This window comes from Colletotrichum aenigma (assembly GCF_013390185.1).
Source record: "Colletotrichum aenigma strain Cg56 chromosome Unknown KSG_Cg56_contig05, whole genome shotgun sequence".
Lineage (NCBI taxonomy): Eukaryota > Fungi > Ascomycota > Sordariomycetes > Glomerellales > Glomerellaceae > Colletotrichum > Colletotrichum aenigma.
In genome coordinates, this window is record NW_023500911.1 from 2020385 (window position 1) to 2037142 (window position 16758).

Consider the following 16758-nt stretch of genomic DNA (forward strand, 5'->3'; position numbering starts at 1 on the left):
AGCGTTCTGGTCATTGCCCATGTCCCTTTTTATCTGTTAGCTGGGCAGAAGAATGTCCACTCGCCACGACCATGGTGGCCGCGCACCCCGCAGACGGACTCAGCGGACAATTGTGTAAGTGACAACTCCGAACCAGCCCATGCCAAGTATGCCAAACCGGCTCCCAACGGCTTCGGGCTCCGAACTACACACTTGCATGAAAGAGTTGGATGTCGAAGCGCTCGGCTATGGTGCCCCGACACCCCTGGAAGCAGATTGATAAGGAACCTGGGTTATCTCGGTTGGCCCCTGGTCGTGCTTAGTGATAGGCCTAGATCGATTGGCTCGACACCGAGATAAATCGTATTTTCTAGGTGCCATCAGAATGAATCACCTTGCAACCTGTGTGTTTGTGTTTACCAAGTAGATTTCACCTTGACAAATTGCTTCGGGAAAGATTAAACAAAAGAACATGCCCCCTCCGCAACATGACCTGGAGGAGATGGAAGACACCATCGTAATCGCCCAACAATCTAATCTCGGCTCAGGCGCATCCGCGCAGACCACCGCTGTGCGGTCATGTTTACTCTGCCGTCAGTCCATTTTCGTTATTTGAGTCGAAATTTCCTCCAAGTGATCTGGCATCAATATTTCTGACACACTGAGCCAATCTAGGTCGGAGAAAGGTCAAATGTGACAAGAAGAAGCCTTGCGACGGCTGCTCCAAGGCCGGCGTGGAATGCGTCTATCCTATGGGACGCGCAAGTCGACGACAAGGCACTCCTGATCCTGAGCTGACCAACAGATTGAAAAGGCTTGAGGACGTGGTCAGGAGGCTTGGGTCATTTATCGGAGAAGAAGGAATACAACAGGCCCTCCAGAACGCCCCTCCGCAGTCGCCCCACGGGCCCCAGCAATCCGCTTCCGCTTCCGATAAAAATCCCTCTGCCACTCCGCCGCCTGTGTCCATGGAACAGGATCGATATGAGAAGCCTCAAAAGGTAGCGGCGAGTCCAGAGACAGGAAGACTGATAAGGGAGGAGGGGAAAAGCCGGTATATCAGCGGCTCATTTTGGGCGTCTTTGGGAGTTGAGGTAGGATGACGCTGGTTCAGCAACTGGCGGCATCAACGCTATGAGATTCAGATACTAACGAATCCTAGCTCGGCGGCGAACACGATACAACTGAAGATCCAGGGTACGATGCTGACTTTGAGTCTCTCGAGTCTCATGTCTTGGCCCACAACTTCGATTCCATCTTCGGGAACAGCACCGCGCAACCTGTGGATATTTGCACGTTGCACCCTACCTCTGGAGCATATCGTTGGAAGATGTGGTCTTTATACAAGCAAAATGTCCATCCGGTCGTCAGTTTGTTTCATCTCGCCTCTTTGGAGCAATGGTTCCAAGAATCAACCGAGGTGGCATTCGGCATACCACGAAACATGGAACTCGCCATGTTCTGCATATACCACGGGGCTGTTACCAGTATAGACGACGAGGATTGTCAATCTTTATTCGATATGGACCGCAGCCATCTCATCGCAAAGTATAGGCTCGGTGTGGAGAAGTGTTTGGTTAGGGCTGGCTTCATGCATACAGATGATCGACTAGTCCTTGAGGCGCTCTGCGCTTTCCTGATTATCCTCCGCCGCCACGATGCGAGGCTATCTTGGAAATTATCCGGGCTCGCTATCAGGCTGTCCCAGTCTGTAGGAATCCATCGTGATGGAAGCGCACTTCGTCTTCCCTTTTTTGAGGCCGAGATGCGGCGCAGGCTTGCGTGGCAACTATGCAACATCGATGCACCGGCTCAGGAAGATTACGCTTGTGATCCATCCATGTAAGTTCGAACCATACTGGCCTTCCGTTGCAACGAGGACAAATGCTGACACATATGTGCATGCACAGGCTCGAGATGAGCAGCTTCGATGCTGGGATGCCCATCAACGTGAATGACTGTGATCTTACTCCCGATCTGCTAGAGAGACCACCGGAGAGGCATGGCTTCACTGACAGCACATTTCTTAGGGTGCACGTTGAGGTTACGCGTCTCTGGCGGTATGTATTCGACTCTCGACGGCCTCGAGACCGAGGCGAGAAATCAGTAGAATCCATGACGGATACCGAGAAGGATGAGTGGCTCGAGCAATGTCATCAACGTCTCCACCAAGGTTATCTGAAGTGTCTGTCACTATCGGATCCATTGCAATGGGTGAAAACTTATTCTCTTTCTCTACTCTCCTGTCCCTTCACGCCATCGCGATGATCTGGCTCCAACATTGACTCTAACAAATACAGGTCTCGGCATTGTATGTGCGGTGCATGCTTCTTGAACTGAAGCTCAATGTATTCAAGCCGTTGCAGAACCCAGCGAGATTCAATACCGCGAGGCGAAACGAGCTTTTTCTTTGCTCTCTCGAATGTATCGAAGCATCGTACCGACTTCAACATGACCGTCGCAGTGAAAAGTGGGCATGGTTTTTCAAGTCTTACAACCAGTGGCATGCTCTCGCCTTTGTACTTCACGAACTACGCGAACGGAGGGCCGGCAGCAGTGCCGGTAATGCATGGCGCGCGGTAGAGCGGGTCATGGCATCTAGATGGGAAACGCCGTGCGAGAATTACCGAGGTGGGCATCAGTGGAACACTATCTTGCGCATGTGGGAGGCTGCCAGGGCGGAGAATCGCAAGGTCATGCGGTCTCCTCACCAAGACACCGAGACTTCTATGGGCGGCCTACGCCCGTCATCAGCGGCAATGACTGAGGGCAATATGAGCCGAACACCTCTGAAGGCTCCTGCATTTACGACGGCATCTTCCGATCCAGCAAATACAATGTTCCTATCAGGTGGTACAAGATGCAGTGGCGTCGACTTTCAAGAGTATGCTTCTTCTGAAGAGATGCCATTATTCCCGAAACAGGCCAACTTCTCGATGATTGATATAGAAGAGTCCCCTGAAGACAGATACAGCACCGTGTTTAGTGGTAAGACTCTGGTGATACCGGGAGTAGACGATTGGACGGAAGGATTTGAAATAGACTTAGAGCTATGATTGGCCTGATGGGTATCTTGTCCTTGGTGCCTTTTTGTTTATGGCTAAAGTAATCGACTTCCAGACAACTTTTCAGGCGCCTCACAGTCGTGTCATGTGTGCCACCAACATCGCGCCGCTTCGCTCTCGAACCATAGCCCACGACGCTGTACAACTCATAACCTCATAACCGGTCGTGATGAAGGAATTGCCTTTGTTCCAACGGGCGGAGAAAAGAAGAGCTGATCTCACCCGAATAGGAAGGTGGCAGCAATGAATCTAGAAAATTGCAGTCTCGGACTCCTCGGCGTGGGGTCTCCGAGCTCGTTCGGACAAAAACAGCGACAGCTGATTATCACAGCAATTGCCCAAGAGACGCCTTCGGACTTTTTCGGTCAATACGCGCGAACACTGCTTGCCACAAAACAATGCCAGAAATGCCACAAGTTCGTTCAATAAGATACTACCTCGCCTGCTTGAGAAGCTAGCATCTCATACGTAGAGATAAGCGTCCTGGGGCAAATGATATCGGGGCAAAGAATGGCGAGGAAGCACGAGCGAACTGGGTGAGATAAGAGATATCAAACGAATGGCCTCTTAAAGTAAATCCAGCTTAGCTAGATAAAATCAACAATTGTTTTCATTCCTTCATTTTGGGTTCTGCTAAGCACGCAAGGTGTTGAATTCAATAGCTTTTCTTGGCCCAATCATTACTTGTAAAACTGCCCAATAATGGATTCACGAAATAAGAGCGAAATCATTGAAGACCCTGCGGCAGAACACCCTCCCCGCGACTCTGTTGAGGGCACCGCAATCATGGATCCATCTTCCAGCCTCAGACAGCCGCAACAATTTCAGCAACGGTTCAATCTTTGGTCAGCTGTTGCCATGGGAGTATGCATTGCTGGGACTGTAAGTTGAAGAAAGCTATGAAAGAAATAGAAGAAGCGCCGAGTACCGTTCAATTAGTGCTGACCGTGTTTTCCAAGTGGGAGGGCATAGGATCGGTAATACTGCAGGGATTTAGTCTGGGAGGCGCCCCGACCGTCATCTGGGGCTATTTGCTCGCAGCGGTTGGCTTTACATGTGTTGCTGCGTCCTTGGCAGAGTTGGCGAGGTAAGATGTCTTGAAACAGGCACTTGCACTGCCCTGCCGGCCTTAGGTTGTGGCTTCGAAACATTGGCTTACAGCCCGTTGTGGACAGTATCTGGCCGACGGCTGGGGCCCAGTATTATTGGACAGCAAGACTGTGTTCAGAGAAGTGGCGGCCGTTGGTGGTAAGTTATTGCGGACATACGCCGTCTACTATAGCTTACGAATGTATAGTCATATTATGTCGTCTGGGCAAGCCTGTGCGGGCTACTTCTTTCCGCAGTATCTGTGGCCGTGGGTGTCGTACAACAGATTCAAGCAGCAGTGATGCTGCAAAATCCCACATACGTACCTCAACGTTGGCACTTGCCATGTGTTAGTCACAAATTTGCTTCTTTTTGGCGACCATGGCATTGCCCGCAATGTTCAGTACCACTGGGCTTATTAGGGCTAGGACTGACTTTACTGACAGATGTACTGGGCACTTCTAACCATTCATCTGCTGGTGAACATATTCGGAGTTAAGCTCTTCAGCTTGATAAACTTTGGGGGTATTCAGTATTGCCAGTCATCACATTCTTTCGACTCATGCTGATGGGACGCAGCCGCATTCATACACTTATCATTTCTCTTCATCACCATGATTGTTCTTCTCGCCACTACTGAGAACAAGAACAGCGCTCAGAGCGTCTTTGTAGAGTTTCAGAACACTTCTGGGTGGCCAACCGACGGGATCGCCTTCTGGGTGGGCATCATTACGGCCTGCGCCGGATTCGGCGGCATTCATTCCGTTGTCATGTTCAGTCAAGAGACCAGAGACGCAGCAAACAACATCCCTAGAGCACGTAGGTGACAAATTGCCACGGCTTCAACGCCGGGACTAACATCTCACAGTCTTGTACTCGCTGATTATCAACGCACTGCTATGCCTTCCATGGGTGCTCGCATTGCTCTTCTGTACCGGCAGCTTGGATTTGCTCCTGCAGTCTCCAGTCAGCTTTGTGAGCCCGATGGCGCAAATTTACCTGAACTCAACCCAAAACGTCTCAGTGGCAGTTTTCCTGCAGGTTATGACCTTCACGGTCGGCGCTGGTGCGAGCATGAACCTCGTCGGCTCAGCCGGGCGCGCCATCCACTCGGCCGCCTTGGATGGCGCGCTGCCCCCGGTATTGTCCAAGATTCATCCAAAGTGGAATGTTCCGGTGCGGGCTCTATTGGTGACATTTGTTGCCCTGTGTCTGATCTGTCTGATCTACATATGGAACACTACGGCCTTCTTCGCCTTTTTGTCAGCTTTTCTAATCCTACAGATGGTTTCGTATATCATTCCCATCGGGCTGCTGATGTACCGATCCATCGGCGGAGAGTTTGAACTGGGGCCCTGGCAAATAGGCCGGTTCCGTGTTATCGTTCACACCATGTCAGTGGTATGGTGCGCCCTCCTCATCGTTTTCCCGTCATTTCCGACTACGCTGCCGGTGAAGGCGTCCAACATGAATTACTCGATCGTGATTGTTACAGGCATCTTCGCTTTTGCGACCATTCTTTACTTCGCTTACGCTCGGGGCCGGTTTACGGGGCTGAAGTTGGAAACCTTGGTCGGCATTAGGGCTGGCGAGAAATAACCTACGGGCAACGCAACGTAAGAGTGCCGGAAGGCAGCGGTTCAAACCCCGCCGGTGTTAGCAACTTTCGGGTCAATGATATCAATAAATCATCTTGGCTTGTCTGTGCCAAGTTTCCTTCGCGATGATGATGATGATGCAAAGCCTGGCATGTTCGCACTAGCAGGCTTATCTTAGGTGGAATTAGTCATATTTGATTACACATTAAGATCAAGAACGTTGGAACTTAATGATTCTCCTGTTCGAATGACTGGAGTTAGAATGCTTGTAGATCTCAAGAGTTACAAGCTGAGAGCAATTGACGCCTGTCACCTATGAAAGAAAGTGTTCAGAAAGAAATACTCGGATGACATAACCCGTTTATACGGAAAACGCTATCGATACTGTTTGCATCCTATCTTATATATGACACGAGACAAACTAATCTGAGGAACTCTATGCGGTCACTGTGTACTCTAGTCTACCAGTAAACTCCTTCCTTCGGCAACAGTGGGATCGCCAATTCTTCCAGTGTTCCCTCTTTTCCGCTAACGACATCCTCTTTGACCTTGCCGTACCATTCGTCCACTACAGCCTGGGCATCGAAGTCTCTAACCCGCGGAAACCTCTTCATAGCCCACTCCTTTGGGTTGGCCTGAATAGTGTCCCAATCAACCTTGTGGAACGCATCTCTGTGAACAATAGCGTTCGCGTGGAACTTGTTGGCGCGGTGGTACCTCAGTCTTTGGGCAACCTCGAGGGCTAACTTGACGTCGCCATCGGACTTCCCGAGACACGCGGCGACCGTCACGGCGTCCTCGATGGCCTGTGAGCCACCCTGGCCGGAGGTGGGAAGATGGGCATGGGCCGCGTCGCCAATGAGGATGATTCGACCGCCCTTGGACGTCCATTTCTTGATGTGAGGCCGGTAAACCAGCTTGAAGTCAATCAAGCATTCAGGCGGGGTGCATTCCAGCAAAGCTTTGCACTCGGGGGCGAACACGGAAATAAAGGGGTCGACTGCGGATTTAGGCACGCTGTGAGACCAAGATTCCTCGACGTCGTTGTTATCTGGGTGCATCATGACCCAGGCGACCTCCCTTCCGCCGTTCCAAGAATAGGCCAGGATGCTGAGGTTGTCGTAGGCCCAGGCTTTGATGACGTCCTCACCGTTGCGGAAGAAGTTCTTGAGATCGGGATGGGCCAGTGCCTTCTCGCTCGCGGTGAAGTAGGACCTGAAGATGGTCCATCCGCTCTTCTCCTCTTCGTTCTCGAGACCAAGAACAGCCTTGCGCGCGAAAGATCGACTGCCATCGGCAGCAATAACGCAGTCGGCCCAGATAGTCTTCCCGTCCTCGAACGTGACGCCCGCCTGGTTGTGTTCCTCGGATTCCTTGTAATCGACAATCGACTTTCCCAGTTCAATCTGGACACCCAGACGACGTGCATACGCCATGAAGATGCCATGCTGCTTGCCCCGATGAGCCGCGAAAGTTTTGGTTCGATCTTCGTCTTTCATGAACCAGGGAACAGGGTAGAGAAGCGTGCCGTCATATTTGTACATTTCAAGCACGTCGGATTCGCACCCGATGGACAGGATTTCCTTGCCCACCTTTCCATCATCCCATCTGGAGATGACTAGGCCGCCGTTGACGAAGAAGTCAATGATATCTGACACCCGTCAGGTCAGCTCCATCACGCAGAGAGAGATAAAGGTGCATGTGCGCAAGGGAAAAGAAAGAATGATGCTGGAAGGTTTTATTACCTCCACGAGTGTTTGAGTCGACGTATCTCTCTATGAGAGTAACTTTCATGCCTCGCAGCCGGCACTCAATTGCCGCAGACAGGCCTCCGAATCCGGCACCGACAACTATGACTTCGAGGGGTGCCATGGCGTATTTAACTATGTTTGGGTGGGTGTGAAGATTTGATTGGGAGTTTGAATAATGCAGCCCGAGTAAGACGAATGAAGGCAATGAATTAACGGACGCGGCTTCTATGCTCCTCTAAGGAGACGATTTAATGATACATCTACCAGTGCATGTGCAACCATATTGAGTGGGAAACACGCCGTAGACCGAATTCCGAAAGTTACGAGCTTGAAATGCCTTCCACGAAAGCTCAGCCGGCAAATTTGACATTCGCGTCCGACTCTCCGCAGTTCCGAGATACGTCGCAACATCTCGTCCCATGTCCGGAGCCACTTACCGAGAGCGCCGAAAACTGAACCTCGAGATTACAAAGGGCTTTTCTGGGGGTGAGAGATCATTTCCACTGAGGCTTCAATAGTCTATCATCACGGGATACAGAAATTTGTTTCGCTTGCAGACAAGCTTTGTTAGCTTCACTACCAACATTCACCATGGCTTCCAGGTTTGAAACACTGCAAATACACGCCGGCCAGGACACCGACCCGGTCACCAAGTCAAGAGCCGTAACTATCTACCAAACCGCGCACTTCAATTTTGACGACTCGGCACACGCAGCACGATGCTACGGCCTGGAGGAACACGGACACATCGGCACCCGAACATCGAATCCAACTACAGACGTATTGGAAAAGCGAATGGCGGCGCTGGAGGGCGGACTCGCCGCCGTTGCCGTTGCCTCTGGCCAGTCAGCTGTATTCATGACAATGCTGGGTCTGGCCGGACGTGGCGAGAGCATCATATCAACTGCTAATATGTACCACGGTGCATACAATCAGTTCAGCTTCCTGCTGCCGGACCTGGGCATTTCGGTGGATATCGTCCAAGAAACCCCGGAATCCATCGAGGCAGCGATAAACGAGACTACGAGGGCCATCTATCTCGAGAGCATGGGACATCCGCGCATGAACGTGCCAGATATCGAGAATATTGCTCAAGTAGCTCACCGGCATGGCATACCTCTAGTGGTCGATAACACCGCCGGGGCTGGAGGCTACTGGTGCCAGCCGATTCTCCATGGCGCAGACATCGTGACCCATAGCGCTAGCAAATGGATCTGCGGCCACGGAACCTCCGTCGGCGGCGTCGTTGTTGACTCGGGCAGATTCGACTGGCGCAGTCCGAGGTTTACGAAGCTCAACCAGCCCAACCCAGGCTTCCACAACATCAACTTCCACGAGTCCTTTGGGAAGCTTGCCTTCGTGAACCGGTTCAGGCACCAGATTCTCCGCGATTCTGGGGCCTGTCTGTCGCCCTACAATAGTAGAGACCTTCTCATCGGGCTGGAAACGCTCAGCTTGCGGTGTGAGAGACACACGCGAAACGCGACGGAGCTCGCGGCGTGGCTGCGTCGCCATCCTAGCATCTCTTGGGTCGACTATCCGGGGCTGGAAGACCATCCGAAGTATCTTGCCGCTACCAAGTATTTCCCTCGCGGCGCTGGGGCTGTCATCCTCTTCGGTGTAAGAGGTGGTGCCGTTGTTGGAGAATCACTCGTGGATGGCTTCAAGCTCATCACCCACATGGCCTCGTAAGTGTACCCATCACAGAGTACTTGATGCTTTCCATGGCCATTTCGGTTTTTCGTACCACCGATTTAACATGGATTGTGGAATAGATTCGGCGATGCCAAAAGTGCGGCGACTCATCCTTGGTCATCTACACACAAGCCGATGTATCCTAAGGAGAAGATCGATCTAGGTGTCACTGAAGACATGTTACGGATGTCAGTTGGTTTGGAGCATATCGAAGACATCAAACAGGACATACAGCAGAGTCTCGACGCGTGTTTGACAGTCTCTAAGAAGTAGCCTAGTGTTTCTAAATAGATTGCATACTCGTCGTTCCTTCACTTATCTCCAAGCGTTTCCGCCTTACCAGCATGGGTTCAGAACGCGCGATAAACTTCAATAGTGTACTCTAAAAGCAAAAAGGGCTTTCACGTGTCGCATCACTGATAACTGTGTGCTAGACAATGTAGTAGTCATTGAGATAAAACAAAGTCAAGCCTGGCTACCCTGAAAACTGATGCATTAGGGGTATTCCCTACGGTTCCTGTGAAGAAAATGTGCTTTTCGCCGACGAGTGTTTCTACCGCACCAAGACCTGTCTTCTCACACATGCAGGAACTCATTTTCTTCAAACACCTGGCTGGGTGAAAGGTCGATGTGCGAATCTACGGCGGTTTCGATGCCGATTTCCCGCATAACGGCCTCGGCCTTCCGCACTCCGAACGTTGACTCCGATATCTGAGCTTAACCTTGCTTTCTTAAACCAAATTCGGTTGTACCGGTGTTTGCTCTGGAATAGAAGTCGATTCGCAACTATGAATACCGAGTCTGGAGCGTCTGCCTGGGCCGTCCCTTGCGTCTCCAGGAAACCTCTCTTACTTGTCGTTCACGTTGTCTACTTCTTCATGTCAGTGGAAAGACAACTTGCTTGTACTCAAGAACCCCAAAACACGTCAAACAAACATGTCTCCTCCCGACCATCCGCAAAAAGTCTCAATGCACGGCAAAACAGCCGTCATATCAGGCTCCTCAGCCGGAATCGGCGCCGCCATCGCCATCGAACTCTCCGCCCGCGGCGCAAACATCGTCCTGAACTACCCGTTTCAACACCTGCAGGCTGAGTGCAAGCAGATCGGCGCCAAGCTTCACACGCCATGGATAGCCGTCTGCGCCGACCTGTCGACCGTCTCGGGCCCTGCGGCCCTGGTCTCCGCGGCCGTGGCGCGGTTCAAGCAGATCGACATTCTAGTCAGCAACGCCGGCATGGTGCCTCTCGGGCCGCTCGGAGAGGCGGAAGCGGATACGTGGGATCGGGCGCTCAATCTGAACTCCAGGGGCGCGTTTCTTCTGGTCAAGGAGGCGCTGGCGCATCTCACGCCTTTTGAGCCGCGCGCGACGAAGCCGAGTTCAGCAACAGCGGCCACCGGAGGCGGATCGCGAATCATCATTGTGGCCTCCGTCGCGTCGCGGATGCCGGAGGTGAATCAGAGCATATACGCTGCGAGCAAGGGGACGCTTGACGCCATGATTAGGGTGTGGGCGAAGGAGCTGCCTCCTGTGTACGGCTGCACCGTCAACGCGGTTGCGCCTGGCCCGATTAGCACGGAGACGTTCCTCAAGAACATCAGTCCTCACTTCGATATGGTCAAACAGGATTTGGACCAGAGGACGCCGGTCGAGGGCGCCTTTGGCGATGTGAAGGATGTTGCGTGGACCGTGGCATTTCTTGCGGAGGAAAGATCGCGCTGGATTAACGGAGAGTACATACTTCTGACAGGAGGATGTTATATTCACTGATAGTCATGCTCTGCAATTCACTCATATCACATTGAAAAGTGCTATGTGTGTTAATGTGCGGTTCCTTGCGAGGAATTGATGAGTTGACCTGCGGGGAACAGTCGGGGCACCAGTGATTGCTCACGCACCAAACTATGCCCCACAGGCGTCATAAGCCAGAATTGGCCGTACTCCTCCCATCACCACAGTACCTACAAGGTGTTCAACGGTTTCGTGGTGTAGTTGGTTATCACGTCAGTCTAACACACTGAAGGTCTCCGGTTCAAGTCCGGGCGAAATCAATCTTTTGCCATTTCTGGCTCTGAGTTGGCAGATTTGTATTTTTGCCTTTCAGCGATTGTGTGAAAATCACTGCGCAGTTGAAGGTTCAAAAATAGCACGTCTTTACTCGACACCCAAGGATATTTTCTATTAAACTAAAAGGTATTAGATGTCTATGACTCCCACGACCCTGCCAACAACACGATCCCACTCCTCATCCCACCTCAAACTACCCTCCTTGACAGCACCGGCCTTCAGGGTCCTAAGTTCGTCCTTGCCGTCCTTACTCAGCAATCGGATCAGGACCTCCGCAAGCTCGGTCGCAGTCTCGAAGCCACACCCATTCTCGCCCTCCTTGATCAGCTCGCTGAAGCTCTCGTAGGCGGAGTACGCCGCAACAGGTAGGCCGGAGCCGAACATGTCCACGACCTTCATCGGTAGGTCGACGCCGGAGCTGGACATGTGCAGACACACGCCGAGGTCGGCGCAGGCGAGAAGGGAGGCGTACTCGCGCGTCGAGAGCCAGGCGGTGAGGATTGTGACGCCGGGAAGCTTGCCTTCGATGCGAAGTTTCTTGATCTTCTCCTCGTACTCGGCCTTCTGGGGGCCCTTGCCGGTGATGATGGCCAAGATCGGGGGCCTGCCGACGCCGCTTGAGCTGACGGCCTCTTCGGGGTGTGCGTAGGCTACCAATGCGTCCAGCAGCAGGCCAAAGTCCTCGTCGGGCGTCCACGAGGTGCTGCTGACAATAAGGCGGGTGGTGCCGTCGCAGATGCTGTCCGCGACGTTCTTGGTCTCCTTGATGCTGGAGAGGAAGGCCTTGCGCGCCTCGGCTGACTTGATGGGCTGGAATACCTGGGCGGGACGGTCGTGCAGGACGAAGATGGGCTTCTTGTTGTCGTAGGGCTTCTCGCGGAGCTGACGGGCCATGGCGTGGGTGACGGTGAGGTTGGCGGTGGGGATGAGTCTCCCAAAGAAGATTTCGTACTTCTTGTACAGCCAGACCAGGGGGTTCTTCTTGCTGCGGCCGGTGGCCATGATGGACCAGCCGTAGTTGTGCCAGTCGATGAGCAGGTGGCTTCCTCGGAGCAGTGAAACGAGGAGAGCCAGGTGCAGCGTAGGGATAGAGGGGGGATTCTGGACCGTGTTAGATCGCAACTTATAAGTTGGTTGGCGGCTCACATACCTGAATGATGATCCATCTTGCGGGGGGTGCGGTGTAAGCCAACACTTGGAAGATGGACCACATTTGCCAGACGACCTTGGCTGGCTTGTTGATCAAGAACGGTAAGGTGTTCCACTTGAAGACCGCAGGTAAAGGCGGCAGAGGGTACAAGGCAACTCTGTCATTTCCAACGAGATCTGGCAGCCGGGCTGTCTCCTTGTAACCAACGAGATCGACTCTTCCTCCATGCTTCATGACACTAAGTGCGTGGTACTGCATGCGCGGGCTTCGGCCTATATCGCCCAGGACCAGGATCTGAATGTGGTCATCCTTGGGATTCTCAGCCGCATGGTAGCGAGTCGGCAGAAGCCTTGAGAGGGAGTTGATGCCAAAGGCCGCGATGAGCGTGGTGAAGACGCCCGCGACGATGGACACCACCAAGGCCAGGGCCGACATCGTGGCTAGTGGTTGCACTGGTGGGACAGTTGCGTTGGGCGGAAGCAGTGACGATGCGAGCCTGGTGGAGTTTCAGATTGTCGTCGGGTCTTGGCTCTCAGATGTCGCGGCGGTGGTGACGCTTATGCAAGCTGTCCTGTCTTGTGCTGCCGCGGTGCTGTCATCCGAAGTTGCAAGATCGCCTTAGCCCGGGCGCATGGGTGGGTGGGAGGTGGCCCGGGTAGTGGGACACGGGCAGCAGCTTTTTGTACGCTGCACCGGAGGAGCAATATCTCGTTCTTGGCGCTGGAGATTACCAATGGCCTGTTGCGAAGGGATATTGGAAGGCACAAAAGTGCTTTCGTCTTGGCCGGGCCCCTCTTCCAAGACGCTCCAGAGTCGTTCTGCTTGCGCCTTCCAACTTGGGTTGGGTGTCGTCTGCTGTTGCAACTGTGGCGCCAATCAGAGCATGCCGTCGGCGATAACAACGGGAAGGTAGCGGGTCACGTGCGAGGGACAATGGAAAAGGTACGTACCCACAGGCTTGCAGCGGTCGACCTGCAGACGCCGTATCGGTATCGCTGGGTCCACGTCCTGTTGCGTGGTTGCTTCTATTCAATTCGCATCACCCATCAAGGCGGAACTGAGGCTGAGATGTTCTGTCGTCACCCAATTAAGGGGAAACCAGCTGTTGCACATGCCAGACAGAACACAGACCAGCCGCATCGACCACGCTGGTTATTAATGGGCGCATCTCCATCTGAGATTCTCAGACAAGCATGGCATGCCCAGACACCCAGAGACATGTCGCAATTGGGGCTGGGAGTCAATTGGCCAGCTCTCTAGCCTCTGGATACTGAGTGACAGAGGACCTTCCCAAATCATAGCGCCCGTGGTCGTAAAAAAGACCGCAGGCACATCAGCGATTATCGGCCTAGGATCGAGGTCGCATTGTCTGCATGGGCAACTTTATGCAGCCAACTCCCAGCCCGACGCCCCCCTCTTGACGGCCAACAACAACGCGACCACGAACGTGCCGCTTCCCAGCTGCTAGCCTCCTCCCCACACGGAGCAATCTGCAGGGGCTGACCGCCGGATTCCTCATTGGGACAGGGACAGAGGGGGGAGGAGAGAGACAGCCTGAGAGGCATTCGTCTGAAAGGAGGCACCGCCCGGCGTCCCGTGGTCGGGTTCAGCCAAAAACCAAAAAAAAAAAAATAACAACGCTCCGAGTCCCAGGTGTGCCACATCCCACCTCAAACTTTTGGGCTGCTTGTTTTGGTTTGAACGGTGTTCTTTTTTTCTATCTACCTAAAGCTTCCCAGACTACCTTCTTGCGTCCATCGTCGACTCCGTCCTCCACAAAGAAACCGTCGACGAGAATCCCCTCCATCTTGGCTGCTTCCAGCATCGGCTCGTCTGTGCGACTCGCGCCGCCGGCACGCCCATCGTCGATCAAAGCCTCCCACCACCCAGCGCAACGTCATTGACGGGGCGACTCCATTCCGCTCCTTTAGCCTGTGCAGGACTGCAGCTGTGCAAGTCCCCTGAACTGCCGCTGGGATAAGGCGAATCCAGCGCTAGACACGGGCACACGACTCCCGTCTGTCATTCTGCCGCTGCTGCTATTCGTACCTACCTCTGGCTATTCTTCCCCAGCACTCCCGTCGTCTCCGTCTCCGTCTCCTCTCCTCCCAGCTCCACGGCCACGGCTGCCGAACGTCCCACGACACCGCAATTGCTACGTCCCATCGACACTTCGCCCCTCGCCCACGAGACACAGACACGAAAGCAGAGGCTAAATTCCCCGACCCATGACTTGGGTTGATTTGCGATAGGGGGTTACTGTAAAAGGTCCCGAATCGACGGGTCCTCGGTGGAGAGCGCGACAGCAACGAGCCAAAGAAAACGACATCAATTTCTCGCCTAGATCCCCGCCGATACCGACCACCGACACCGACCCCAGACCGACCCCGACGAGATTGCAACCCTTTCTCCGCGGTCAACATGGCCTCGTCCTACGCCTTGCCATCCTCCGCCCTACCGCATGCCCACAATCACCACATGCATTCTCACTCCCACTCGCCCCCGTCCCTCAATGCGCTGAAGTCAACAATGTCCAACGGTGGGCTGCATACCCACAGCCAGAGCCAAGACTCGACCGGCCACGTACACGACCACGACCATCAACACACTCACAATGGCCACGCCCACGGCCACAGCCATTCTCACACCAGAGGAAACTCGAGCCAGTCGTCCCTGCGGGAAAAGGCGGTGCCGCGATCGCTCGCTGCCATGGACGGATGGAAGACGGACGTTACCCCTAGCGGTCGACAACTCCTGACGCCCACGAGCGGCTCCTTCTCGGAGAACTTCCAGCCCCTCGACGGCACGGTGATACACGAGCACCACCACGAACATGATCACGACCACGACCATGGCCATTCGCACGGTCATTGCCACGGTCATTCTCATAGCCACAGCCACGACCACTCCCACGGCCACGGCCACGATCACTCGAAGCCATCTCTGTTTACCAAAATCATCCTCAAATACACGCCTGCCTTGCCATTTTTGCACACAATTGTTGTAGAGAAGGACTCGCGGCGGATCTTTTACTTTATGACGTAGGTTAATAGGTCTTGTTGTGGTTTCAATGACTGACGCGTGTTTATCGCAGCCTCAATTTCTGCTTCATGGCTGTCCAGGCCTTCTATGGCTACGTCACCGACTCCCTTGGCCTGCTGAGCGACACGATTCACATGTTTTTCGACTGTTTCGCCCTCTTCGTCGGTCTCTGCGCGGCCGTGACGAGCAAGTGGCCCCAGAGCCAGCGATTCCCTTTTGGTCTAGGAAAGATTGAGACGCTGAGCGGCTTCGCCAACGGCATTTTGCTGATGTAGGTGCACTTATGATTATGGACAGGTCAAGTCTAACAATACACAGGTTGCTGAGTGTTGAGATTATTGTGGAGGCGTTTGAGCGGATATGGGAAGGTCAACAACTCCATCGTCTCAAGGAGCTGCTCATCGTCAGCTTCCTCGGCGGCGTAATCAACCTGCTGGGCCTCTGGGGCTTTGGCCACCACCATCACGGCCACGACCACGGCCACGGTCATTCGCACTCCCACGGCGAGCACGATCACGGACACGATCATTCCCACGGCAAGAAGCACAGCCACGCGCACTCCCATCATAACGACAACATGGAGGGTATTTTTCTGCATGTTCTGGCCGATACGATGGGCAGCGCCTCGGTGGTGCTCTCGACCATTCTTACCTACTACACGGGCTGGACCTTCTGGGACCCCTTGGCATCATGCGCCATTGCGATTCTGATTTTCCTGGCGGCAATTCCGCTGATTAAGTCGTCGGCGCGCAACCTGATGCTCAACATCCCCGACGACGTCGAGTACAACCTGCGCAACACGCTGGCGGGCATCCTCCAGCAGAAGGGGGTGGTCAACTACTCTGTGCCCAAGTTTTGGATGGACGACCGCAGCACCGAAGACTCGGGCGACAGACTGCAAGGTATTGTGCACGTGGTGGCAGGACGCGGCGCCGGCCTCGACGAGGTGCGCGACCGCGTGCGCCAATACCTCCTCAGAAACTCCATGGACATTGTCGTCCAGGTCGAGAGGGAAGGAGATGCTAGCTGTTGGTGCGGCGTGGGCCGGTCAACAGGCATTGCGACAACACCGCTGAAAAGGGCGTTTTAGGAGAACGTACCACCGATGACACCGGTGCCGACGATTGTCGAGACGTTAGTGGAGCAGGACGGCCGCACGAAGCGGGACTAGGGGCGTTCGTTCGCGTATACTTCTTTTCTATGACTAGACCACGAGACGGTGAAGACGAGGGGACATACAGACGTGCGGTGATAGAGGAGTTGGAGACGTGGTACCCTTTTTTTTCTTGGGGATTAGAGCCAGCGCAGTTTGGTTCGGCTTG

The 16758-nt window shown here is 53.8% G+C and overlaps 7 protein-coding genes across 7 annotated transcripts; 5 read left to right on the forward strand and 2 right to left on the reverse strand.

Moving 5' to 3' along the window:
• Positions 1 to 71: 71 nt before the first annotated feature.
• On the forward strand, positions 72 to 3035 carry bik5-3 (Bikaverin cluster transcription factor bik5; the record flags this gene model as incomplete). The annotated part of the gene is made up of 5 exons (XM_037323474.1): positions 72 to 114; positions 655 to 980; positions 1142 to 1821; positions 1890 to 2193; positions 2280 to 3035. 5 exons carry the CDS (start codon positions 72 to 74, stop codon positions 3033 to 3035), a joined length of 2109 nt encoding a protein of 702 aa, XP_037177967.1.
• Positions 3036 to 4747: 1712 nt separating this feature from the next.
• On the forward strand, positions 4748 to 5732 carry CGCA056_v008227 (Choline transport protein; the record flags this gene model as incomplete). The annotated part of the gene is made up of 2 exons (XM_037323475.1): positions 4748 to 4952; positions 5002 to 5732. 2 exons carry the CDS (start codon positions 4748 to 4750, stop codon positions 5730 to 5732), a joined length of 936 nt encoding a protein of 311 aa, XP_037177966.1.
• A 460-nt stretch (positions 5733 to 6192) lies between these two features.
• roqM-2 (FAD-dependent monooxygenase roqM) lies at positions 6193 to 7603 on the reverse strand (the record flags this gene model as incomplete). The annotated part of the gene is made up of 2 exons (XM_037323476.1): positions 6193 to 7382; positions 7477 to 7603. The coding sequence occupies 2 exons, from the start codon at positions 7601 to 7603 to the stop codon at positions 6193 to 6195; spliced, it is 1317 nt and encodes a 438-aa protein (XP_037177965.1).
• Positions 7604 to 8073: 470 nt separating this feature from the next.
• On the forward strand, positions 8074 to 9174 carry cysD-4 (Homocysteine synthase; the record flags this gene model as incomplete). The annotated part of the gene is made up of 1 exon (XM_037323477.1): positions 8074 to 9174. One exon carries the CDS (start codon positions 8074 to 8076, stop codon positions 9172 to 9174), a length of 1101 nt encoding a protein of 366 aa, XP_037177964.1.
• Positions 9175 to 10113: 939 nt separating this feature from the next.
• On the forward strand, positions 10114 to 10947 carry mdpC (Short chain dehydrogenase mdpC; the record flags this gene model as incomplete). The annotated part of the gene is made up of 1 exon (XM_037323478.1): positions 10114 to 10947. One exon carries the CDS (start codon positions 10114 to 10116, stop codon positions 10945 to 10947), a length of 834 nt encoding a protein of 277 aa, XP_037178083.1.
• A 426-nt stretch (positions 10948 to 11373) lies between these two features.
• On the reverse strand, positions 11374 to 12829 carry CGCA056_v008231 (Chitobiosyldiphosphodolichol beta-mannosyltransferase; the record flags this gene model as incomplete). The annotated part of the gene is made up of 2 exons (XM_037323479.1): positions 11374 to 12345; positions 12395 to 12829. The coding sequence occupies 2 exons, from the start codon at positions 12827 to 12829 to the stop codon at positions 11374 to 11376; spliced, it is 1407 nt and encodes a 468-aa protein (XP_037178084.1).
• A 1986-nt stretch (positions 12830 to 14815) lies between these two features.
• On the forward strand, positions 14816 to 16526 carry cis4 (putative zinc transporter cis4; the record flags this gene model as incomplete). Its single annotated transcript, XM_037323480.1, has 3 exons — positions 14816 to 15435; positions 15489 to 15707; positions 15755 to 16526. The coding sequence occupies 3 exons, from the start codon at positions 14816 to 14818 to the stop codon at positions 16524 to 16526; spliced, it is 1611 nt and encodes a 536-aa protein (XP_037178085.1).
• Positions 16527 to 16758: the final 232 nt, after the last annotated feature.